The sequence below is a fragment of the Prosopis cineraria genome, unplaced genomic scaffold (genome assembly GCF_029017545.1).
Source record: "Prosopis cineraria cultivar Desert tree isolate PC_DT_omini unplaced genomic scaffold, ASM2901754v1 PC126, whole genome shotgun sequence".
Lineage (NCBI taxonomy): Eukaryota > Viridiplantae > Streptophyta > Magnoliopsida > Fabales > Fabaceae > Prosopis > Prosopis cineraria.
Genome location: NW_026555453.1, coordinates 44601 through 71574, shown reverse-complemented (window position 1 = coordinate 71574; position 26974 = coordinate 44601). Strand labels below are relative to the sequence as shown.

The 26974-nt window shown below is 31.5% G+C and overlaps 1 protein-coding gene across 1 annotated transcript; it reads right to left on the bottom strand.

The window, feature by feature from the left end:
* Window positions 1-6950: 6950 nt before the first annotated feature.
* LOC129295495 (laccase-15-like) lies at window positions 6951-26322 on the bottom strand. Its single transcript, XM_054934027.1, has 9 exons — window positions 26259-26322; window positions 25962-26090; window positions 24893-25849; window positions 24665-24790; window positions 23313-23450; window positions 8852-8870; window positions 8133-8190; window positions 7842-7991; window positions 6951-7187 (listed from the first exon to the last, which is right to left on the bottom strand). The coding sequence occupies exons 1-9, from the start codon at window positions 26320-26322 to the stop codon at window positions 6951-6953; spliced, it is 1878 nt and encodes a 625-aa protein (XP_054790002.1).
* Window positions 26323-26974: the final 652 nt, after the last annotated feature.

The following is a 26974-nucleotide window of genomic DNA, read 5'->3' as shown; positions in this document are numbered from 1 at the left end:
CAAATTGAAGAATTCAATAGATTAAGAGGAATCAAGCTACATAACGCTTATCTTCGGAAGATCGAATAGATATAGAACAGGAACTGTGGCAACATTTTTGAAGTAAATCAGGAAAAAAAAATGTACGAGTAAATTTTATAAAAACATAAATAAATATCATTTTAATAAAAAAATAATTTCACTAGTAAATTAGTTGGAATGCTATTCCACTTACCTGATAGATTTCCAATAAAACAACTTAGTTCATAACTATCTTCTTGCAACAATGTTTGGTCATTAAATCCAAAAGCCCAAGTAATGCCGTTTGTTATTTTCTTTTTATAAATTTTATTACTCAAGATCTTCTGTCCAAATAATTCAAAAGTAGTAAAATAAATCTTAACTTCAACCTTTCCTAAGCATTGCATCACACATTCTCTAGATATTCTTGAGACCAATACATAAATAGCAATTTGGTACTTGAATGATCAATGGAAATACTCTTTTCAAAAATCTCTATTTCTGATTCCAACTTTCCTTATGGAGAACAAGTGCCTTCCATAACAAATTTAATTATCACTAACAATGTTTTTGGAACCAAACCGAATATTGAGCTAGAAAGGTTAGCGGTTCACAGTTCGCATAGTTCAACCTAATTGGACCAATGGTCAAACCGGTAAAGTAATAATTAAATTAAAAAAATTATATATGTATATAATAATCTAAATATAAGAAATAATTATGAATTTGTTACTTAACTTAAAAATAAAACAAATATTTTAAATTTATCATGACTTAACAAGTTACATGATACAACATAACATCAAATGATGAAAAATTTATTCATTTGCCCAAAAAAATTTATAAAAAATAAAAAAAATTTTAACAATTTGGTTTTTTTGAAAACTAGATCTGGTTTTCCAGCTTGATTCTCATTCCTGGTCTAACCACCGTCCCGAAGCGGTCAAACCCCCAATGGTTTTTACATGCCGACTAAGTTGAAATCTAGACCAGTTGATGGTTGGATAAATCTGGACTGAGCAATAGTCAGATCGGTTCGACCATCAGCTCTAGTCCGATTTGGTTTTTCAATCACTGATCAATTATAATATCATCACATTTTTCCCACCATTCACCAAAATTTGTCCTTCAAGCATTGTAGTGAACATCTGGGCATCAAAGTTAAACAAAGACAAGCCAGCCGCCCGCCTCAATGACCTTTCTAAAATTTCCCCGATATAGGAGATTGAGATTAATCAAGCTTCTCAAATTCCACATTCAGCGCACATAAACAATTTAAAAACTTCAAAGGAGAAACCAAATTCACATGCTTCTCTGGACAGTAACCCAAACAACTATATCAAAAGTTCTTAATGGAAATGTTCACTTGAGCTTAAATTCTAGCTTGCTTAAGCCCCCCTTCAACATTTTCGAAATGACAACTGAACAAGTAAAGGAAAATAAAAATTCCAAGTCATCCAAACACACACATCACATAGGATCCAATGTAAAAAGAGAGGAGAAAATTTGAAGCACCTCACCTTCGATTGGCAAGCAGAAATAGGGAGAAGGAGACCCATGCAACCCATACCATAGCAAGAAAGAAGAGGAAAAGGAGCTTCGGGCGATGCAACGCACACCAAGGAAGGAAGAAGATTCTCACGCACCCAAAAAATTACACAGACAGAGGAAGAAAAGAGGAATCAACGGCAAGGCAGGGGAGAGGAAGAACTCGCGAGTCAGGGCTACTAGCATTGTAGAATTGAACAGCCATGCTGCGGCAAGCTGTGAATGAGGAGGCGAAACGGTGGGTTCAAAGCTTCTAGGCATGAAACTTTTTCTTGCTCTCTTAATGGACCAAAATGTAAAATCAGATCAAGGAAGGAGGAAAAAAAATCTAATGGGTTAAGTGAAAAGCATTACAGCAATTTCACTTTGGCTGAAACAAAAATAAACCCCATCTTTAAGCTCTAGGAGACTTGAACTCAAGGCCTAAATATAAACAACCCCATATTCATTTCCACTAAGCCTCAACTCATTCTTTATAAAACCATTCCAAAATTAATCAAATGCATGTAAATTATCTAACCAAAATTTTTTTATTTATTAATTTTTCCCTTATTCATTATAGTTTTGTTTTGATAATGAACTTATAAAAACATAGATCTTTGTATAGTGTTTGTACTGGTATCTTTTGTGCCCTTAGAGAAATAACATTTCCTTTTAATTTGAGAAGGGAGGATTCATGGTTTGAAAGTGTGGAGCAAAAACTTTGGCCAAGTAACCTCTTACAATTAGAGAGTGGGCTTAATCCAATTACAATTAGCAATCCTGAACTTTAATTTAATACATTTTGAATCCTAAATAATTAAACTTGAGGCAATCTCACCCCACTAATAATTCTAAATTAACATCCATCACTATGCATTGTAGACCCTCATTTTCATTTCCTACTTTTACCTTCTCTACCTCATGTCTCTCGCTCTCTCTGCACCTTCTCCTCCCTCCTCCTCTCTCTCTCTCTGCACCTTCTCCTCCCTCCTTCTCAAGGAGAGAGATCGAGAAGGAGGGAGGAGAGGGCAAAGACAGAGACATAGGGACTAGAAAAGTAAAACAAACAAAATGATGGCCCTACTATGCCTAATGTAAAAGTCTTGATAAATAAAATAAATATTTGTATATAATAATTTGTTTTTAAGGAATATTTTGTACTAATATTTTTAGAATAATTATAACAAGAAAGAGTGTTGGTATATTGAAAGTTGCCCACATGACCTATTTATTTGGTTCAAAGTTTGAACCTGAATGAGGCAAAAAAGGATGAATCTTATTTTTGCTTTGGTTTTCCAAAATTATGACATTGCCCCCTTCAAAGCTGATAAACTTTTCCTTTTCTTTTTCGATTGTTCCAAATTGGTCCAGAGAGAGACAGCTCTAATTTTTTTTCTTTCCTTCTTCCGTGCTCCTCTGATATCTACCTCTTTTCCTTCTACTTTCAACCATCGCCAGTGGGTCATACTGCCGCTGCTCCATCCGTTCCCCATTCACAGGTGCTGGAGCTCATTGATTGCTACTGTGTATCAGCTAAGATCTCTATATTCCTCCCTTTTTAAGCTCACACACCGTGAACTACCCTGTGAGGTGTTGGCCGTGGGTTCGTTTCTTTGTGTGCTGTTTGTTTGAGTTGAGTTAAGTTGCTGAAGCTGAACGATTTTGCTCTTGAATTCTTTCCTCTCGTGTTCAGTTGTTGCTAATTTCTTCTCTGCCCCTAACTTCACTTCACCAAACAGAGGTAGGAGATTTGGGTCTCTTCTCGATTCTGTTGGGCTTGTGAGTGTGATCTGCTGTTGCTGTGCATGAGGGTGTCATTTGTTGTGTGCGCGCGTGAAATTAGATAATGTTAGTGCATGCTCCGTTGTTGCCATGCTGTTATAAGGAAGGGACAACTCAAATATTAAGCTGGAAATTTATCTTAAAAGCTTGATAATGATATATATATTTATGGTGAGTTAATAATTTATTTGAAATGGTTGATGTTGAAGCAATTGTTAGAATAAAATTGGAAGAGAGGAGCTTAGAGTGGGATACTTGGAGATTAGTGTTTATAAGATATTTGTTAAAATGCTTGTTATATATAAGAATTGAATTTGATTTTTTGAAAATCATTGATCCTTGTCAATGATATATCAAATTGAGTACTATTGTTCTACGAAGTTAAGCTGAGGATTTCAAAAGAAATTTGAGTATAAAATTAGTATCAAACTATTTAAATTTTTGGGAAATAGATGGTTGTGGATGAAGTTTGTGATAAAGGATTGGAATACTAAAAGCTTTTATAAGTGGGTTGAAAATGATGCATGGTTGGGCTTTGGCAAAAAGATTAAGAGAGATGGTAGTTTAATGAAGTATTGAGCTACAGTGTTTGAAGAATTTCTATATAGAAAGTCTTGCTCGTAAATTTTAAATTTATTATAATTAAACTTTGATAGTGGTGTTGGAAGAAAATTATTGAACTTAGTGAAAGTTTGTTTAAAAAAATTCAATTTAATTTATAAGGTATTTGGAGGGGGAAGAAATTTAATTGATACGGAAAGGTGAGTCCTTGAATTTGGGAATTTCATGTACGTGGATAGCGTCTCAACTAATATTTCCAATAAAATTTACTTTATTAAAATATTACATTTTTATGCAAATCTTTTTACAATAACAATGTGATTATTAGATATTTTATTTATTAAAATTACTTTATTTTGTGAAATTATTTTACCATATTTGATCATTTCAGTTAATCAGTCAATACAAGTTTCAATTCTAATTTTGAGACTTCATTTTGAAAATTATTGAATTGCTATGAAGAAAAAAAAATTGATTCATGAGTTTGTGATATTAAAAATAAAAATTTTATTCTAATGGTGATATTTTCTCACATGTTGAAATTGAATTTGAAAAAGATTTTATCTAGAACAACTGGTTGGCTAACAGTAGTTTCATTAACCCTTGGCGCCTTGGCTAATGACTAGCTAGTTTGAATTTCATGAGCTCTATTCTCACTTTTGTTGTTCATAGGTCTAAAACTTGCTTTTGATTTCGTGGCTTCGAGCTATATTTGGTGTATTACTCCTCGTGTACTTTTTGTCCATGTTTGTTTCATAATTTAGGCTACGTTTGGTTACTATACCCTTATAAACTATGGTGTCCACATTTGTCTTCTGGCAAAGCCACATTTGGTTATTTACCCTCAAGACTATATATCCATGTTTGTTCTTTGTTCTAACAAGTCTCTATAATTATGAGTTTTTAATTATTTGATGAATTTACTTTGATTGATTTTATGCTTAGTGACATATTTATAATTATTTGATGTAGTTATTTGCTTATTGAAATTAAATAATAATGACATTTGATATAATCTTTAATGAATCAAGATTTTATTTAAAGTTCCATAGAGAACTTTTCATCTGCTGAAATTTATTGATTTTTTTTTTTTGCAAAATTGTCATATCAGCACACATAATTATTTTAAACTTTCATTTCCTACATATTTAACGTATTGTTATTGGGATACTATTCACTAGAAATTTATTTTGGTCCTAGATTCATTAGCTAACACTGATCCTACTACTTACTGACCTCTGAAGGGCATACAACCGATCTGGGTAGAATTTTTGCCTAGCATTATGTTCTTTGATGTAAATATTTGAACTGATGTATCTTTATTTTTTGAAAATAAGGTTAGATGCTCCACGTAACTTATAACTAAGTTTATATTTTTGATATATGTTGTCTACTAAAGGAGCTAAACTCCTAATTGATACTATATTATTTGTTTTGTAAAATATTGTATTATAAAATTTTTGAGAGATCCTATTTACAAGGAAAATTTTTGCTGCTGAAATTTCTACAAAATTTGAAGCGTTTTATTACCATAATTTTTATTAAGTTGTTTTATATTTCATTACAAATTTAATATGTTTTAAAATGAAAAGAGGTTTCAATTTAAGACTTAAGGGATGCATGATATGGTTCACATTCCCATGTCAGTCACACTCTATTTATAGCGCGTGACACCTAAATGTATCGATGTTATTATGGAATTAATGGTGAAATGAGGTTATTCTAAATTTAATTTTTTATGGTTAAAAATGGTCAAATATTAGTTCATGATTCAAACCACTTCTGGGCCTTTAGTTTATAGTTCCAAATTGTCATTTAATCCTATTTTTAAACTTTTTGGCAGCATTTTTAATAAAAAATTGCCATATTTACATATTAGGTTCTAATATTTATATTCCTTTTCATTCTCTAATAATATGGGACCAGACTAATAAATTTATTTTTTATTTCTTATTAGTTTGGTGTTTAATTCCATTCCTTTAAATCTAAAAAATTCAATGCACATTCTTTAAAATTAATCTAAAAAATTCAATGCAGATGTCTTTAAAAATTTTTATTCGTACAGAACCTACTTCCAAATTAATTGGTAGAAAATCTGCTAACATTAATTTTGGTGGGAATAATCTGGCAACTTCCTATTTCAGATTCGTGTGAATAATGCAAGGGGGAAAAAATCTATAGAAAAATGGCATATTTTGGATGGAAGGAGTGAATACACAATTATAATCCAAATCAATGTAAATGTCTATTATTTTTTGTCGAACCATTAAAGTTTGTATCGGTCCTTCTTCGTGCTTTTAGAGAAATAATAATAACATTAATCTTCAGTAGGGAAATAAAAAATTTCTCATTTTTCAAATTATTTTTGTACTTTTTGCCATCAAACATAAATTTAATTTATTAATTTTCAATATAAACTATTTTTTTAAAACCGTATCAAGTACTTTTTTAAAACGCAATCAAAAGGCACTTTCATTTAGACTTGAACGTGGATGAAACACACGTTTGAAGGAATTCACACAACGATGGGAGGACACTTCAAGATGATTTGCAGAGCGTTAGAGAATTTGCCGACAAGTTCGAAGATGCTAGCAATTCTTGGATAGAACGTCTAGAGACTGCATTAGGGGATTTCATAAGGAATCCAGATCCCAGATTGACAAAGATGGAGACCGTGTTAGATGCTCTGCTCATTAGCAAATCAGATGTTTGGGTTGATAAATTGGAATTAAGAGTTGATTCTTTACTCCGCATGATTGAGAAAATGTATCGAGAGAGTGAATCGACTAAGGTGTTTCAACCCGGGGTTATGACAGTGGCGGCACGGTTCAACCAGAACTCGCAATGTTAGGTAAAAATTGACAATCCTGAGATTTGATAGTAACTGACACACATGGGTGGATTTTTCATGCTAAGCAATATTTCGCATTCTATCCTACGACGCTATCTCAACGTATCATCATGGCTTTCCGTACACATTGATGGGGTAGCTGTTCTATGGCTACAGATGATGCTCAAAACCAATCTCATAATCACTTAGGGGAGTTTAACTAGAGCCATTGAAGAGCATTTTGGCCCTACTCAATTTGAACCGCCCCAGGTCCAGTTGTTGAAGCAGACTTAGGAAGCATCTGTAGATGTTTATCATCACAATTCATGACTCTGGCCAATCGTACTGAGGGCATATCTGATGATGCTTGCTTGACTATTATATGTGGGTGGGTTAAAACTGAGTTACGTTGGGATGTGATAGCAAGGTCCCCTGAGACCCTTCCGACGGAGGTGAGTTTAAACAAGCTATTCCCATGATAAAACTGAGCAAAAGCCGTAGGGAAGCAAGGAAAGATGAGCAATAGTATGCAAGGAGTATCACCATGGTCAACTAAGGGAAGTAAAAGCAACAAACCCAATTTGATTCCTACTCTAAGCACCAGTGCGTCGAGTAGTCTACCAAGCCATTATCTATACCTGTGCTTCCTACTCCTCCTACTAAACCATTACCAACTAGTCACATATATAATTAACATCATATGTATGTCTTGAAAAAATTGAGATCGAATAGATGAATTTGAAATCTAGTTCTCAATAAATGCCTAATATAATGGGAAATTCTGCATGCGATTTGAGATTGGATAGGTAGTTCCTGGCCTAGGTTTGATGACAAGAGCGCCATGAACTGTGGCTCGAGAATGGTGACTGTGAGCATGCCACCAAAGAGTGCCTTCCTCTTTAGAGAAAATATGACCCTCTGATTAAACTTATGACCTGGTTTTATGGGACATTGAGTGTATAAATCGGGACCGTCTGAGCATGGATATCTTGGGTGGGTCACTCCATGCCTGTGAGATATTGATAAATTAAATTTTAAAATTAACTTTTAAACAATTACTTGAAGCTTAGCTTTACGTTAATTGATAGAGAATAAAAAAATGTGGGGATTCGTTGTGGTTTATTTTTGATCAACGTACCAGTGGATGGTGATGCTCTCGTTCGCTCGGTTTATAGACATCAATTATTGTTTCGCCTTTGGTCACGTACAAGGTTGGTCCTGGAAATTGTCCATTTACTGTCAATATGATCTTGGATCTACAAAGTTTTGTGTACGATGCTTCTTTGACCTGCATTGAATGAAACACAGGGTCATGACATGCAAGTTAACATGTAGATATTATATGTCTATATGATCTCATTATGTTTTGAGAGTTAGAAGTATTTCAAAATATATAGTTAAACTGAATTATTATCATAATGAAACATACCTCAAAAGTATAATGCCTCAGTGCATGAGAAGGAGGAGGTTGCTGAGGAACAAAACTCCTAATTTTGTAAGATGAATATTACTGAGATTTTCATGAAAACTCTTGCAAAGTTGGTCTCCACAGATCATAATTTTTCTGATGCTGTTTGTTGCTTCAAGAAATTGCTCTCGTCCTGCTGATCAATGCTTGTGTTGGGAGATTGAAGAGAAAAACTTGATATATATTTGTTTCTTGAAGAAAGGCTTGATATAAGTGGATATATTGTTCTGCGAATGATTGAGATGTTTGAGATGGTGGCCATACATGCAGGTATATATAGTTTTGCGAGAGGCCTTGACATGAACATGATTACGCGTAAGACTACTTTTCAATTTGTGCGGCTTCTATTTTGTCCAAGTCTTTGAATTATATTATGTGTTGCCAGGTCGTTATCGAAATATTCTTTTTGACAACAACGTTAGTCGGTCATCAGAAACTAGCTGCTGTATCAAATAGTTTGTTGGTTCAGGTTAGCTTATTGTGGAAATTGCAATATACTTATGGATTACGAGACACAGTTGAAGAAGCATACGTAGTGTGGATGTTTCTTAATGGATAAGAACGAGTTCATGGTTTGGCTTTAATATAAAGCTGGTCAACCCCTTGAATGTTTTCTTCATTTATGGGCTGATGATGGGAAGCCTGCTGCTAAATTCATTCATTTCTTGGTGAGCACTCACCTTTTTTCTTTGGCATCAGCTGCATAACAGAAAAAAGTTTGCAATTAAGAATATCTATACTTACATAATAAATGTTGAAAATCCAAAACCCACTAATATATAAAGTCAAAGGCTAAATAAATAAATATACTAAAGCCAATTTGAAATTGCGATACGGTCAACTATTTTTTTAATTAAAAACCGACTACTTATTTCTTTGATATTTCAAAGACAGCAACAGCCAATATTCTTTTCAATCATTGAACTTATCTGAGAAATTTGAACTTCCAATTATCATAGAATTATTATAGATTAGTGAGATAAATTTAATAATATCAAAGCGAAGGTCCAATGTTCCATGCACGTATATAATTGTTCGTCGTTCGCTTTTGTCAAGTGAATTATATTATATTGTTTTGTGTGTGTTGATTACCAGAGATATACGTCACTTGTACCTGATATTTTTCGCCTTATTCTTGTAGTTTCATCAGTACGACAAACCTTAAAATAATCTTTCAATATAATCCATGCAAAATATAAAATTTATTATAAGTAAGAATCAAGCTATCCATCAAACCAACCTTGAATGTATATAACACGCATATACAAAGTTACACTTGAAGACAAACATCATATTTCAATGAAGCCTACATATAAATAGAATAATTAATATTACTATTTTAACGCAATGGTTAGGTTCAAAATATAAATTATATTTCAGAAAATTTTTTTAATGACTTACGTTGCCAATAATAAGATCAATATTTTAATAATATTTTAGTTGTAGGCAAGGACATTTCAAAATGAAAATGAGAGCGGCGTGTGTGTAGCTTCGAGGTTTTGAGATCATCATAGTTACGCGTAAAAAAACAATGGTATTCAATTTTTGTGTTGCTTTTGTGTTTTGATGTTTTACGGCTCTAATTTGCCATGAACTAGCAACTTGATCATTAAAGCTGTTTTTTATTGATTATTCTTTCTAATCCAGAAGCTGAATAACCTATTTATATATGACAACACGCTTATGTGTGTAGTTAATATAGATTATTGAAAGTAATTTTTTTTTTACGTAAGTGTTTTAATTTATCTCTTTCCTTTAAGTTTCATACCATTTGGTATCTAAGTAGGTCCTGGAGATAAGAATGCCTGAAAATTAGCCGAAGTTTGATGATTTCAATATATATTTATTAACCTTCAGAATTTCATATCATCTCTAACACATTTTATTCAGATGTTAACATACTTGGCACCATTTGTAGTTATTTTGATTATCTCAATTAGAAAAATGTGCATCTTACTTTGGGTTTGTATGCTTAGTTTTATTTAATATTTTTGGGCTTAATTTATGCTATTTAAATTTAAGTTAAGTTGCAATTTGTAGTCCTTTGATGATGCTTTTGGAAGGTATTAAGATGTAGAATTGAAGTGAAAAGATGAATAGTCATGCCAAGTGCATGGAGAAGTGTAGAAAAATAGAGCAAAGTTGTAACCAAGGTTACGTCTTTATTTGCCACCTCCGATGCTGACAGCAAAACAATGCATTTTAATAACTATGAAAATTACGGTTGCTTATGTATTTGCTGTTGATTCAACTTGGAAGGCAATCTCCAACTTGAAGACACTTTTGGGAGATTAGGTGCTAAGGTTTTGGCCTTGGAAGAACTTAGATCAAGGGAATCAAGATCTGAAGACAGTTGGAGTTTCATTCTCTTGATTTTTCTATCCTTTCTCTGTTTACTCTTTTGAAACCTGATATGGAATCAAAAATTTGTATATTTATAACTTGTAGATGATTATGAGTAGTTAAATACTTTACTTTAGGATTATTTTAAACCCTTACATGGATTAACATTAGCTTTCTCCTCTTTTTTTGTGATTAATGATATATAAATATTTATTTTACTCTTCCCCTAATATTCTAAGTGATTGGCTATCATTTAGATGTTGTGTTCATTTAGGGGATATTTGAGCTGAAAAGCCTAAGTGTAAACTATGAGAAAATAGTACAAGAATTTAAAATTTGCATGATGATGATGAATGGTTTTCTTAGTGCAAGAACCAGCTCAGCAGGACGAAAACATCAGACTGGGAAGTTTCACTACTGTTTCGGCCTCTACTCTCCTCCATGTTATATAAGAAGAATGAAAAATGAATCATGGACTCAAAACACTTCAAATTTACTCACCAAAGCTTCCGTTCTTTTTTCCCCCTCCTAGTGGGGAAGCCCAACGATTTTAGAAGGGTATGCTAGCCATACTAGAGTTTCTTCCTCCCTTGTTCAGCTGTAGTTTCGTTTACTTTCCCCTGCTTGTGCGTTATTGGTCCATTTAAAGTGAGCATCCTTAATCTCCTCTCCTTCTCCTTGATAAATATGTGCATGTGATGTGTGATGTAATATGATTGAAGTTGCAATTTTTCTCTTGAGTTTCTGCTGTCCTGTCCGTGGCTGGGAAAAAAAAAAAGAAGAAGAAAGAAAGAAGAAAAATTGAATTAAGCTGAAATTTATGTATTGAAAGCATGATGATGATAAATATGGATCAGAATTTAACTTAAATTAATTTTGTTTAGAATTGGTTAAGATGAGCTTTGGTGAGAAAGAACTTAAAATTTTAGTTTAGAAATTTATGCACATAATGTGTTCGGTAAAATGTTTGTTAAGAAAAATCTTGATTTTGGTTGTAATAATCGTGTGTGATATTGTATTGTGGTTAATTAAATAGCCATTGAAGGCACTTATTTGATATAAACACATTTTTCCTTTCCCACGTACTTACTTTGGATTGAATATTTTAGGTGATAAATTATATATATATATATTATATATATGTATGTATGTATGTATGTCTATAAGAAAATGACAATGGTTTTGCATGGCTACTAAGGATTTAAGGACCCAATATGGTTGCCAAAGTCAATTAGGAGTAAGTTATATCTATTTGGGAGCATGTCAGGTAAGTGGATAACGTCTCAATCAATTTATATATTAAAAAATTTTCTTTATCAAAATATTTTTTTAACAATTTATAAATATTATATATTTCTCTTACATTAGCTCCTTTTGTTAATTAAATTATTTTACTTCTTAGAGTCATGACTTATATTTGGATTGATGGAAATATTTTTACAAATTTTAGTGGTCTATTAATTGATATAGCCAACTATGAAAATTAGTGAACAATTTATAAAATATTAATTATGAATTTTCATATTTAGAAAGATTGATGTTTTACATGGTTCATGTGAATTTGATACTGAGAAAAGAAATTATATTTGCAAGTGATGATTTTCCCACATGTTTGAAAATAGATTTGAAAGGTTTTTATACCAAACACTGATTGCTAACAGTAGTTTCATTAACTCTTGGCACGCCATGATACACCTAGCTAGCAGGGTGCTTATAGGAGATGCTAGCCCCATATGATAGCCAACGCACATGGAACGAAGGGATGGTTATTCGTGAGCACCGTATTCACATTGGTTTTGTGACTTTGGCTGCATTTGGTTACTTACCCTCGCGCACTGTATGTCCACGTTTGTTTTGTGGCTTCAGCTGCGTTGATTACTTACTCTTGTGGACTATGTGTCTACGTTTATCTTCGTGGCAAGAGCCGCGTTTGATTATTTAATCTCGTGGACTGTATATCCATGTTTGTTAATGGTTTGATAAGTCCTTATAATCATAAATTAGATTATTTGGTGATTTTACATCTCATTGATTTTTTTTATTTAGTAATTTATATATAATTATTTATTTTCTTTTTTTGTTTTCTTAAAATCACGTGATAACAATATTTGATCTAATACTTAATGGTTCAAAATTCTATTTAATGTTAGATAGAGCCATTTTATTTCAAAGTTTATTAAATTTGTATGAAAATTGTTATCTCTGACTTACACAAGTGTTTCAAACTTTTTTTTTTTTTATGTTCAATTGTTTATTGTTGGGACATAATTCATTGAAAAAATATTTTTGGTCTCTGATGGAAAGGCTCAACTTGTATTTCAACATGTTCATTGTAACGTTTTATCATTCAAATAGAATGAAAGAATTACTTTGACAAGACCCATTTGATATAATTTGAGCCTTATATTAAATCAATGGTCTGACCATAGACGCTTCACATTGATTATAGGCAAAATCCTTATTTTTATTATAAAATTGAATAATTGTTGGTAAGAAATGCAATTTCTTTGTTTGTATTATTGTTGTTCTTTGTTGGTGACAAATTTTGGGAAGTCTCAATTTTCGGATACATCTTGCTAAAAATTTTTTTATAGGAAATTTTGAATTTTGGTTGCATGAAAAATATAAAACAATTAATTAATTAATGATAATAAAATAAAATATCTAAAAATTCTATTTATATATTATATGTGTTTATGGTTTACAAATTTGAAATTTCTTTAGTTGAGGCTTATGAGATATCAGTTTTGCATATATATCCCATGCCGGTTACACCTTATATTTTGGGGCGTGACAAGAAAATCCACAAAAGAAAATAAAAAAAAATCATAAGCCAAAACAAAGCATGGATTTAACGCCACCTTTCTTCATCATGATTCTCATTCAAAGTCCAATAGTTTCATGCCAAGAAACACTGATCCATCAATAGCTACTTCAATTGTTTCAGAACAATTAAAGCTGAACGATTTACACATACAGAGTAATATTAAGAATGGTGAGAACAAACTCTTTCAAATCATTAAAGCCAAACACGAATCAGTAGCTGGATATCATGTTTTAGATCAAGCATGCCTAAAATTGGGATTTCAGACCTTCCTCTTTTTTGTTATACATGCATACATATTATATAAATATGTATGTATGTTTGCATGTACAGGAAAGTACCATTCTAGGTCCTTGTACTTAAACCATGTTTTTTTTTTTCAATCCATCTATTTAAATTTTCAGTCCATATAATTTAATTAATTTCATGGTTTCTGGTTCCTTTTATTAATTTGCTCCATCTGAGATATTAGTTGCTATATTTGAAAAATATTCAAAAGGATCATGATATGTTGGGGTGGATATGCAAACCAGGAAAAAAATTATAAAATTGTCTGATTAAAACTTTGGTCTAATTAACTCTTTTCAATGTTTCTTCATTCATGGGCTCAATTCATTCACTTCGTGGTTATCACTCACCTTTTTTCTTTGCATCATCAGCTGTAGAACAGGAAAAAGTTTGTAATTAAGAATATATATACTTAAATAATAAATGAAAAATCCAAAACCCACTGATATATAACGTCAAAAGCTAAATAAATAAATAAATATAATAAAGCCAAATTTGAAATTGCGATGTGGTCAACTATTTTTTTAATTAAAAAAACCGAGTTATGGATTTCTTTTATATTCCAAGATAGCAACACCCAAGATTCTTTTCAATCATTGAATTTATCGAGAGAGAGAGAAGTTTGAACTTCCAATTATCATAGAATTATTATAGATTCGTAAGATAAATTACTAATATTAAAGCGAAGGTCCTATATTAACATGCATGTGCATAGTTGTTTGCTGCTCCTTTCGTCAAGTGAATATGTGTTGATTACCAGATGTACATGTCAATTGTTACCTAATATTTTTTTCCCCTTATTACGACAAACCCAAAAATAGTCTTTTTAATATGATCAACACAAAATATAAAAATCATTATAATTAAGAATCAAGCTATCCATCAACCGGCATTGAATATTAGCACATATATACAAAGTTGCACTTGTCTTGAAGGCAAATTGATGGGAAGAAAAAGAAAAAGAAATAATTAAAGATATTAAAGATTTGAATTTGTTTTAATTGTCATAATATTTGAATTATTATTATCTTTCATTTAAGTTTAGATTTTAAGAATTTCTCGCATTTAATTCTTGGGTGAAAGTTGAGGCCTATAAATAACATCTTAACTCATTGTTTTGTAGATGCATATTTGATTGAATAAAAATTATTATTATTTTACCTCTCCTATGAGATTTTTCTTCTCTCTAGTATCTCCACTTATTCCTTTTCTCTCTTTTCTATATTCCCTCCCCCTTTTCCTTCCCTACTTTGCATGAATTGGCATTAGAGCCACAGTTTCCACCACTTTACTTCTATTATCAAACCCCTTCTTAGTACCAAGAATCATAATACGGAATGGTTTTAGGAGATAAATTTATAACTTAAGACTCCTTAAGTTACTTGTAAGGTTCTTCCATCCTAAATTTTAGGTCCTTTATTATTTGTCTCCTTTCCTTATTCTTTTTTCCTATTATTCTTGTTTGTTTCCACTTTCCTTCACTTTAAGCTATTCTACCATATTTTCTTCTTTTTTGATATTATTTTGTTTTTCATATTTCCTTTCCTTCATTCACTCATTTGCTTTTTCCTTTGATTTAACCCTTAAAAAAAATCACCTTATAAATAGTTATCTACCCTAGGTTGGTTAAAGTTTCTATAGGTTTCCCTGAGTAATTTCTAAGCCTCTAGAGGTCACTATAAAGACTTTACTTGAGTTGTTACTTATTTAGCAAATGTAATCCCTAAGGAGCTTTTAAGTTCCCAATGGGTTAAATTTGTTAAATAGGGTCTTTACCTTTTAGGTGAGTGCAACTTGGAAACCTTTTCTCAAATAGGATATTAGAGCCTCCTAATAAAAAAAAAATCACCTTCCATTACCTATAATTACTTAGAAAAATTCACATTCAATCGTGATATTATGGCCTCATTTAATTGCCAATATGATTATATTGACGATCAAGATAATTATATTGACCATTGTCGATATAATTATCATTGTCAATATGATTATATTGACCATGACTATTATGATTATGTCAATCATCTTCAATATCACTATAAGTATGATTTGGTGGATCAATCAGACTTGAATTTTATATGTTCACGCCTTGAACTTGTGAGAGATAAAATTAATGAACTCCAAAGCTCTATTCGATCCACATTAAAAGAAGGGCATTGCTATCAAGTTGAGAAAGAGAAGACATATCAAAAGGAAATAACTCCTTATCCTCTTGATAGTATCTTAAAACATAAAGACCTTAATGACTTCTGAAGGAGATAATACGCATAACCAAGACCATGTACCTATATCAGTGATGCTAGAGAGTAATATCATTGGTGATTTTGAGATTGAGGCATGTGACGACATAGAAATTAAAGAAGTCTGGTCAAATCATATTGAAGCTTTTGCTCCTACCCTAGATATAAGCATTGTTGAGACTCAAACGGCAACTCTTAATTAAGAAGAAGATAAATTTTGGAAGCAAATTCTACACATAGTAGCTAAGAATTTGAGACAATTAATGATGGTATCCAATTTCAACTAGCTCCTGTTCTACATAATTCGTCTACTATGCCCTCTAGTGTTGATGTTATGCAAATGTGGAAGTACATACTGTTCATGAACCATATGGTTACCTCCAATATTATCTTATTCGTTGGAAAGGATTTCCAGATCTGCATATTGTGCTTCTACATGCTTGTATTATTTATTGTTCACTTGATGCCATTTATTAGTATCTAATTGCTGGAAAAGGTTTTCAAATAGAGACACAACTCAGAATCTCTTGATCCTATTGTATTTTTAGAGAATATCCCAATTTTACTCTCTAGAGGAGAGTTCTTCAAATGAGAAAGAAATGATGTGAAGAAAAAAAAGAAGTAATTAAAGATATTAAAGATTTGAGGAGATTGGAAGATTGAAGACATTTTATTAGAATTTTATTTTAATTGTCGTAATATTTGAATTATTATTAACTTTTCATTAATTTTTAGATTTAAGAATTTCTTGCATTTAATTCTATAGTTAAGGTTGAGACCTATAAATAGCATTTTAGCTCATTTGTTTTGTAGACTCACATTTGATTGAATAAGAATTATTATCTTGCCTCTCCTCTGACTTTTTATCTTTTCTTTATTATCTCTATTGATCCTTTTTTCTCTTTTTTATATTCTTCCCCTTCTCCTTCCCCGTTCTACATCACAAACACTTATATTGAATAGCTATAATAGAAATGAAATCGTCATATTTCAATGAAGCCCACATAATAAATAGAATAATTACTATTTTAAGGCAATTGTTAGGTTCAAAATAGAAATTATATTTCAGAAATATTTTTTTAATGACTTAAGTTTCCAATATTAAAATCAATATTTTAATAATATTTTAGTTGTAGACAAGGACATTTTCAAAATGAAAAAGAGAGCGGTGTGTGTAGTTTGAGGGGTTTTGAGACAAGCATGATTACGCGTAAAAATACAATGATCAATTTGTGTTGCTTTTGTGTTTTGACGTTTTGCGGCTTTAATTTGCCATGAACTAGCTACTCGGTCATTAAAGCTATTGTATTGATTATTCTTTCTAATCCTGAAACGTAGAAGCTGAATAACCTATTTATATATAGCAATGTTAATGTGTGCAGCAAATATAGATTATTGAAAGTAATTTTATTTTCATGTGAGAGTGTTTTTATCTCTTTCCTCTAAGTTTGATACCATTTTGGTAACAAAGCAGGTTCCTAGAGACAGGGAATGCTTGAAAATTAGCTGGGGTTCTCGTTTTCAAAATATATCTATTAACCTTTAGAATTTCATATCAATCTAAATAGCAAATTTTTCTAGGATTTTAATATATTTTTGCATAATTATATTAATTTTGACTACCCAAATTAGAAAAATGCATATCTTACTTTGAGTTTGCATATTTAGTTTTATTCTGAAATTTTTGGGCTTAATTTATGTTATTTGATTTAAGGTTAGGTTGGAAGCAATTGTAGTCATTTGATGATGTTTTTGGAAGGAATTAAGATGAAAATTTGAAGTGAAAAGATGACTAGTCATGCCAAATTAATGCATGGAGAAGAGTAAAAAACATAGCAAAGTTGTAACTAAAGTTGTGACTTTATTTATGACTTTTGATGTAGATAGCAAAACAATGCATTTTAATTAGCTAAGGAAATAAGGGTTGGTTATATATTTGCCGCTGGTTCAACTTAGAAGGCATTCTCTAAAAAATTTGGGAGATTACTTGTTCTAAAGGTTTTGGCCTTGAAATAGCTTGGATCAGGGGAATGAAGATTTGAAGATGGTAGGAGCTTCATTCTCTTGATTTGTTTATTTCATCTCCCTTTCCTCTCTGGAAACATGATGTGGAATCAAACAATGTGTATATTTATAGCTTTTAGATAATAGTGAGTAATTAAACACTTTACTTTAGGATTATTTTGAACGCTTGTGTGGATTAACATTGGTTTTCTCATCTCTTTTTGTGATTAATGATATATAAATGTTTAATTTACTCTTCCCCTAATGTTTATAAGTGATTGGCTACCATTTAAATGCTATGTTCATTTAGGTGATACTTGAGAGGAATAACTTGAGTGTAGAATTATGATAAAATAATGCAAGAACTTGAAATTTGTATGATGATTATGAATGTTTTTGTTAGTAGGATAGAGATATGCTTACTAATCTTGTATAGCCACATTAGCAATGAAACTTGAAATTAGCTTTTATTAATTGAAGTGAGGGATCGAGCAATTAAGTTAATTAAAAAACTTGTTTACGACCTTAGAAGCTTGTTCAACTATTTTTAAAACTATAGGTTAATACATATTTTTATTAAAAAGGTTTTTGAGAGGAAGTAATTTTTGTATTTTAAAATGTAAAGGAGATAAATAATCTTTAGCCCCATTCAATCTTGAAGTCTAAGAATCATTTGCTATTCTTCGTTCTCTAGTTTTAATATAATTTGCAATATCAAATTCACCCATGCTTTGTTTTCAATCCTTATAGTTAATTTTCAGTCCATATAATTTAATTTCATAGTTTCTATTTCCTTTTATTTGCTCCATCTAAGATATATTAGTTCCTATATTTTGAAAAATATTCAAAGGATCATGATATGGCGCAAAAATAGTATTAATTTTGTTGAGGTGGATTTAACACTGTAAAATTCATTAGATGACTAGGGGAAAAAAAAACATGCAAACCTGGAAAAAGTTAAATTGTCTGATTAAAAATTTGGTCTAATTAAAAAATAGGTAAAGGAATCAAGAGTGAGAGGGAGAAGGGCATCAAAGAAGCATAGGAACTTCAACTCATGATCCTTTTTAAGTATTTTTAAAAATAAAAGGGCTAACATTTCAAACAGAACAAATAAAAATTGAAGGATGAAAAACCATGAAATAAACTACAGCAGCTAAAAAGAAAATCTGATTAAAGTATAAGGACCTAGAGCGGTATTTTTCCCTTGTGTGTGTATCTCTCTCACACATCATCAAAAAGAAGTTACAAGTTTACAATTACATGAAAATGTGCTTCAGGATATTAGAGACCGACCATGGCTCCTCTCAATTGAAAAGATCTTTAAAGTGGTCTATCATTGAATATAGACTATAGGGATCAAAAATTGTTATAATTGGTAGTTTCTTTTTTATTTATTTGCATGTTCTCATTATTGCTTTTCCATTTTGTTCTCTTTAAAACCCAAAACAAAATGTCATTAAGGGAAACAAAAAAGCTTTTGATTGCCGCCATCAAGTAGAACCTTTCAACTTCAATAATTGACAACTAAATGGATCGTTGAAATTGAGAGGACCCGTATTTGGATATTAGATGTAGAGATCTGCGATATTAAAATCAAAATCCAGGAATTGACTGCAAAAGAAAAACATGAAAATCCAGGCCCTAACCAAATGGCCACTTCATCAGTTTGCTATGTATTTTTAGATATATAGTCCACACATCGGCGCAGGAAAAAGCCAAATTTGGAGTCACCAATCTTGTCTCTTTCGAGAAGAAAAAACAAAAGTCCCTCTTAATGTTCGCTTTTGGTGCTTATCACGAGTGCTCTTCAAGCTTGGCCAACGCCCCTTCATTTTACTCTAAAATGATCTTTTTTGTTCATTTAAATTAATTTTTATGTACTTTTAATATTGTATTTATTAATACAAAAATTATAAACAATTTTAATAAATAAATATACTTGTTTACATACACTTATTTCATTAAACCCATTCTTTCAATCATTAACAATAAATATCTATTTAACTTTTGACAATAACTCATTTAAAATTAACAACTATTCATTTAGGTTTATATAAGTGTTATTTATATAATGAACTTAATTATATAAGTGTTAGTTAGTTTATATAATGAGCTTAATTGTATAATTGTTAGTCCTTCATTAACAAATATCTATTTAAATTTTGACAATAACCCATTCTTAATTAACAATAATACTCTTCAACTTTAACAAGTAAAATATATGAAGTTTTAAAACTCTCAATTTATAATTGACCATGTTAAATTAATAAGTAACATTAGTAAAATAACAAATATCATTCTAAAATTAATAGTGCACCGTTATGTTATAATAAAAGTGGCATCAATGCCAAAGCTTTGGTTGTCAGCAGCCTTATTGACAGCAAGATCTATTGCAACCTTGCTGCTAGTAGGGTCTTTGGTGATGATTAAGTATCTAGTGCCAATGTAAACAGTAGGGGTTGATTTTTTTTTATTATTTTAAACTTTAAGGACAATATGATTATTTTATATAAAAAATTAATTTCAACTAAGGACTAAGAAATTGCAGTGAATTCATACGGTCCTTGACTCATTTAAGCTAGCTATAGTGGTCCGTGAATAATATTTTCCCAAAAATCATTGCAACTTGTTTTATGCACTTAATTTATTAATTGGAACAATAAAGCTAAATAATAATTTGGTAATTCAACTAGTAGTTGAGCCGGGTCAACACAATTAGGACTACAATAATATAATATAATTATAAGATACATAAATATTGGTATATAACCTTGAAAAGAGTAGTATATTAAAAAAGGCATTAATTCACAAGTAAATGAAAATCCTTTGCATAAATCACACACACTTCAACAAAAATAAATCATTGATAATGAATTATTTTTTTAAAGGCTAAATTTACCTAAAAAAATTAAATTAAGTCAGAACAATTGTCACATCTCAAAAATTAGGTGTGACCGGCACAGGACATAGACACAAACCTCACATCCTTTAAGCCGTGATAGGAAGAACTCTGAAATTTATACGTTAAACACATTAATAGATTAATTAAAAATTATTACAATATTAAATCAGATATTCAATTTTAAAATAAATGTGAAGATTCTACTTGTAATTTATGTGGAGTACCTAAGGCCAGACGCCAGACACCAACATAGGTATAAAGTTCAAATTTTTATTACATTATGATTTGACTAAAATAATTCTTCTGCTTCAATTCAACAATAAAACTCCTCAATGGATATCTCGAGTCATGAGTTCAACTATACCATCTAAGATCAAAATATCTTTTCCAATGAATAACATCCCAATAATAATTAATAGAACATAAATAAAATGAAAAGTTTGTAATAGTTATGTAACTTAAAAAGACAAAATTTTCATAATTTTTTTTAAACTTCATAATAAAATGGCTTTATAAATTTCAAATAAAATCTTAAATCATTGAACTATTATAGAAATGATAATATCACTTAATTTCAAGAAAGCACATAAATGAAATAAATATTTATAAACAAATTACTAAATAAAAACCAATAAAATATGAAATCATAATATAGGGACTTATCAAAACAATTAACAAACATGGACACACAATTCATGAGGGTAAGTAACCAAACACAGCCAGAGCCATGAAACAAATGTGGACACACAATCCACGAGGACAATGCTAATCAAACGCGGCTTGAAGCCACGAAACAAACGTGAGTATGATGCTCACGAATAATCATCCCTCCGTTCCACATACGTTGGCCATCACACGGGGTTAGCCCCTCCTATAAACACCCTGCTAGCTAGGTGTACCATAGCGTGCCAAGGGCTAATGGAACTACCATTAGCAATCAATGTTTTGTATACAGTCCCTTTTTAAAACCATTTTCAAACATGCGAGAAAATCATCACTTTTAAGATACAATTATCATTCTCAAAATCAAATTTGTATGAATACTTTTCAGCATTAAAACTTGCCAAAATCAAATTTCATATTCGATGCTCATGCTTGCATTTATTGAATAAAAAAAAATTTCAATATTGAACTCGCATGAATCATTCTCTGTATTAATTCAATATTTGATAAAATAAAAATCTCATAATCAAAATTCAAACTTGATTTAATTGATCAAATAACATTTCAAATTTGATAAAACTAATTTCTCAAAAAAAAAAAATGTTAATCAACAAATATTCAATAATCGCATTAATGCTATTAAAATAATTTTCAAAAAAACATAATATTTTAGTAAAAGAAATTTTGATTGAAAAATAATCAATTGGGACGCTATCCACTTAACTGAAATGTTCTTAAAAATTCAAAGTTCATCCCTTATAATTTCAATTGAATTTCTTTTCCTTTAATACCCAATAAAATATATTAAAGTTTAGTTAACTTTGAACAGTTCAAAAGTTCCTTCCCAATATTATCACCCCCAATATTTAAATATAATAGATTCAAAATTTTAAAACTAAGACTTTACAAATAAAAATTGCTCCATAACTGTTCCTAATTATTCCATAAAATTAAACTTTTTTGTTAGAACGTCAAATGTACATTATTTCCAAACCACACCATAAAACTTTTTTTTTTTTACTCAACTAACTATACATATCTTCATCACCACTTCATTGTCAAATTCCTTTACACTATTCGTGTGAAGTTCAAGAGTCATTAACACCCAAACTATACACGCTTCTTATATCTTATATATGAGTTAGTTAAATCCCAAAAATACATATTCAAACAAAATTTCTTCTAAAAAATATTTTATCAAACACTTGGCAAGCATCCAATCATACACCAATACCAAGCTCCTCCTCGTCAATTTTAACCCCTAAAATTTTACAATAAAGATATTTGAATCCATTAACTTCCAGAATGTATATATACACCTCAATGAAAATTAATCTCAAGCAAAAAAAAGTCACAATTAGTATCTTTACATGGCACACAGTTAGAGAAAAAAAAAAAATCCACAACTCAGCCAAACACACGCACAGAACAGCAAAAGGGAAGAGAATTTAAACTTCTATACCTCATATTACCAACCAGAGATAGAGAAGGGAAGGAGAATTTGAACTCATGGTAAACAGGGAAAGGGAGATTTTCAGTTATTGCAGCAACATAGAAAGAAAATGAAGGGACCAACAGCAACTTTTCCAGTACAACAATTTTTTTTTCAACTAGATTCTAGTTCCCCATCCCACACCCATGGACATCACAGCACGAGAAGAATTATGATTTGATTATTAATTCATACAAACACGTGCAGATCAGTCAAGAAGAAGGGTTCCAAACTTGTCACCTGAATCACATTGACAGAAGCAAAGAGAGGAAGAAGAAGGTGTAACTCAGCAACCGTGAAGGAGGAGAAGGAGCAGAAAATATGAAGCACCCCCATCAGCACGCCGACGATGTGTAAAAAGAGAGGGACTCAGACTGGAAACAGAGTGGAGAGAACTGAAATTCCAGGTCCACAAGCACACCGGACGACGTCGCAGCAAGGGAGGGGAAAGCGATAGACGGTGCACCCCGGAGAACTCGCGACTCAAACTGCACTCTGGACTTCCCAGTACTGGCGACGGCTGAAAACGAAGAAGGAACAGGGGAGAAGCTTCCCGATCTCTCTATTCGCGGTGAATCACAAAATGAAAGGCCATGGGAAAAATCTGATCGTTATTTTATTATTAAGAGGGACATTTTGGTAATTTTATCAAGGTCTCAGCAAAACATAATCGCCTCTTTGCGCTAAGATGGTTTGAACATCGGACCGCGTAAATGTAATCCTGACGCCCATTCCATTGAACCCCCCTTTCACCTTATTATAATTACTCTAGAATTTATATAAAAAATACAATTAAAAAAATACGTTATTATTCACTATTTATTTTTATTTTATTTTATTTTATTATTTTTTTAAGTTATTACAACAATATCTTCTATTTCTTTAATTTTTTAAACCCATTATTACAATTTAAAATTTATTCTTTATTATTATTTTATTCTTTAAAATTTATCCCATACTGGTCGGCCTTCATTTTCAAGGTTTGACAATTGTAGTAGCTCACAAGTGCATGATTCAAACTATGAAAGATGATGGAGAAATCTCAAATACTTTGCTTGAGGACTAGACATGAGCTCAAGTGGTAGAGCTGAACTAAGATAAATTATGATTTACATTATTTCTTCCTTCAACTCTTTATATTTTTCAGCTATTATAGTTTATGCTCTATTTTTATGTTAAAATTTGAATTCAAAATATTTACAAGCTCTTAATCAAACTTCAATTTAGAAATATTGATTTTAATCATTTTTATACATATTAAGCTTGTAAAAATTTGATTAGCATATTTGCAAATGAAATTTAGAGCTTGAATTTGGTCAAACTTACTCCTATACCTTGTTTTATTGGGAAAAAAAAGTTTAAAGTATCAAAAAATTTGACTAACACCTAATTCATTTCTTTTTGGTGTTGCCGTATCTAATAGTTGTAACAATTCTTGTAATTCAATTTATATAAACCATTTGCAAATTAAGCACATGACGAAAGAAAAATTGTACATTCTACTTTCTTTTTTAACCAAAAGAAAATCAAAACAATGATTTTATTTCAAAGTATTTAAAAAAGACAAGCATCATACAAGACTTTGAAAAGTACACAATTAATAAAGATCAACCAAAGAATGAATGAAGACATTAAGAATTAAAAGAATACAAGAATTTTATCAAAAAAAAAAAAGAATACAAGAATATGTTAAACGAATTTCCATGGTCTTTATCCTTGGAAATTGAAATCAACATTTGGGTATGTCCAGTGGTGGGCGTAGCATCTGCTCGTCACGATTGTTACCATTCTTCACGATGAAAGTCATAGCCATTCCCCACGTCACATGACGCTCTAAATGACAATGCATGAACCATACACCTGCATATCCAGACCAAATTGAATCAATGTATAAGATCTAAAAATATAATCTTTAGGACTTCAAATATTTCTTGTGGAGTGAGTGTACGTAAATATTTATACCTGGATTTTTAGCGGTGAATCTTACGGTGACCCAGCCATTTTTGGGTATGGTCACAGTGTTTTGATAGGGAGGATCAACAAGATTGTAATTCAAAGGATCCTTGTCTTTGTCAAAGTTCCCAAATCCCCAACCCACCACATAGAAACCGTGTCCATGCAAGTGAATAGGATGTTCTGTTCCGGCAAGCACATTAGTTCCCTGAAGAACAAGCTCCACCGTGGATCCAAACTCTAGCACCTTCACCTCCGTGTCCACCGATGGAGTCCACAAGAATTGGGGCAGGTCATTGCCAGTAAAATCAAACTTCAATGGCGGTGTGTCCGGAAACTTGTCTCCGTAAACACCACTAGCGTTGTTATAGTAGGCCTGCAAAATGTTAGCCCCAGGAGGTAATTTGAAGCTTATATTGTTCATACTAGCGGCGAGACGATCTAGATTTGGGCCAACACACGTTGTACCGTTGTGACGTGGTAACGTGTTGACGGAGACTGTGTAGAAAAGCTCGGTGCTTATTTCTAATGGCACATCAATGGGGTGATTCTTGTCTGCTAAGCTTCTAAATTGGCTCAAGTGCTTGGTGGAGGCAGCAGTGTCGTTTGAGTTTGGAAGCAAAGGCATGGAAGGGACTGGTGAAGTGGAAATGTATCGGCTTCGTTTGTATTGAAGGATCGCAGTGGTGTTTGAGGGGTTAAATGGGACATTAGCCGAACTGGAATAAGCCTTAGCAGCCATGTAGTAGCGACCTATTGGTTGGTTTGCTTCAAGCAAGACATCCATAGTTTGACCAGGTGAGATAGTGATGTAATCTACTTTCGCTGGCTTGATGTAGCTTCCATCTGTCCCCTCCACTGTCAGTTTATGGTTTGCAATGCCAAAGAATAGGACTTGTTCCAGTGCAGCATTGACAATTCGAAGGAGGTAGGTTTTGCCATGTCGAACGTTCAGCTTGAATGTTTCTGACATGAATAGAAAATAACAATTATTATATTACAAACCATTACTGGCATCAGAAGAGAATCAACACATGGATATAAAGTTAATCAACGGGCAATTATATATAATATTTACCTGAATTTGAGCATGGGTAAAGGTCACCAGGTTGGCCATTAATGGTGTAAGCATCAGACAACACGGGGTCTCCTCCACTTCTACGAAAGTCATTGTAAACCTGAACAATATCTTGTTTCCACCATTCTCCTGCATTTTTACAAGTCACATGTATAATTAACATCACATGTATGTCTTGAAAAACTTGAGAGCGAATACATGAGTTTAAAGTCTAGTTCTCAAATAAATACCTAATATAATGGGAACTTCTGCGTGCGGTTTTGAGAATGGATAGGTGGTTCCTGGCTTATGGATTACGAGACAAAAAGTTAAAGAAGCACGCGTAGGGTGGATGTTTCTTAATGGATAAGAACGAGTTCATGGTTTGGCTTCAAATATAAAAAGCTGGTCAATTATTTTGAATGTTTCATGCTTTATGGGCTGATGATGGGAAGCCAGCTGCTAAATTCATTCATTTCTTCGTTAGCCCTCACCGTTTTTTTTTTTTTTTTTTTGCATTAGGTGTAGAGTAGAAAAAAGTTTGTAAAAGAATATATATACTCACATAATAAATTATGAAAATCCAAAACCAACAAATGTAGAAAGTCAAAGGCTAAATAAATATTCTAAAGCCTTTGAAATTGCGATACGGTCAACTTTTTTTTTTCCTTAAAAAAAAGAAAAGGTCATTGATTTCTTTGATATTTCAATGATAGCAACAGCTAAGATTCTTTTCAATCATTAAACTTATCTCGCTACACATTCCAATTTGAATTAAGAATTTTGGGTACAAATACATCAATTAGTTTATAATTATCGATTCGTTAGTTAAATTTAATAATATTAAAAATAAAGGTCATATATTAATTATAATTGTTCATCTTTCGCTTTAGTCAAGTGTAGTATGTGTTGATTACCAAAGGTATATGTCAATTGCCACCTTTTATTTTCGCCTTATTTTTATAGTTTCATCTATACGAGAAATTCCAAAATAATCTTTTAATATGATCAATATTAATATAATATTTATTATA

Coding starts and splice junctions, on each gene's coding strand:
- LOC129295495 (XM_054934027.1), bottom strand. CDS start 26,322: ATGAACTCGTTCTTATCCATTAAGAAACATCCACCCTACGCGTGCTTC. Junction 25,850..25,961: donor TTACCCATGCTCAAATTCAG/GTAAATATTATA, acceptor TATTCATGTCAG/AAACATTCAAGCTGAACGTT. Junction 7,992..8,132: donor TGAGGCATTATACTTTTGAG/GTATGTTTCATT, acceptor CATTCAATGCAG/GTCAAAGAAGCATCGTACAC.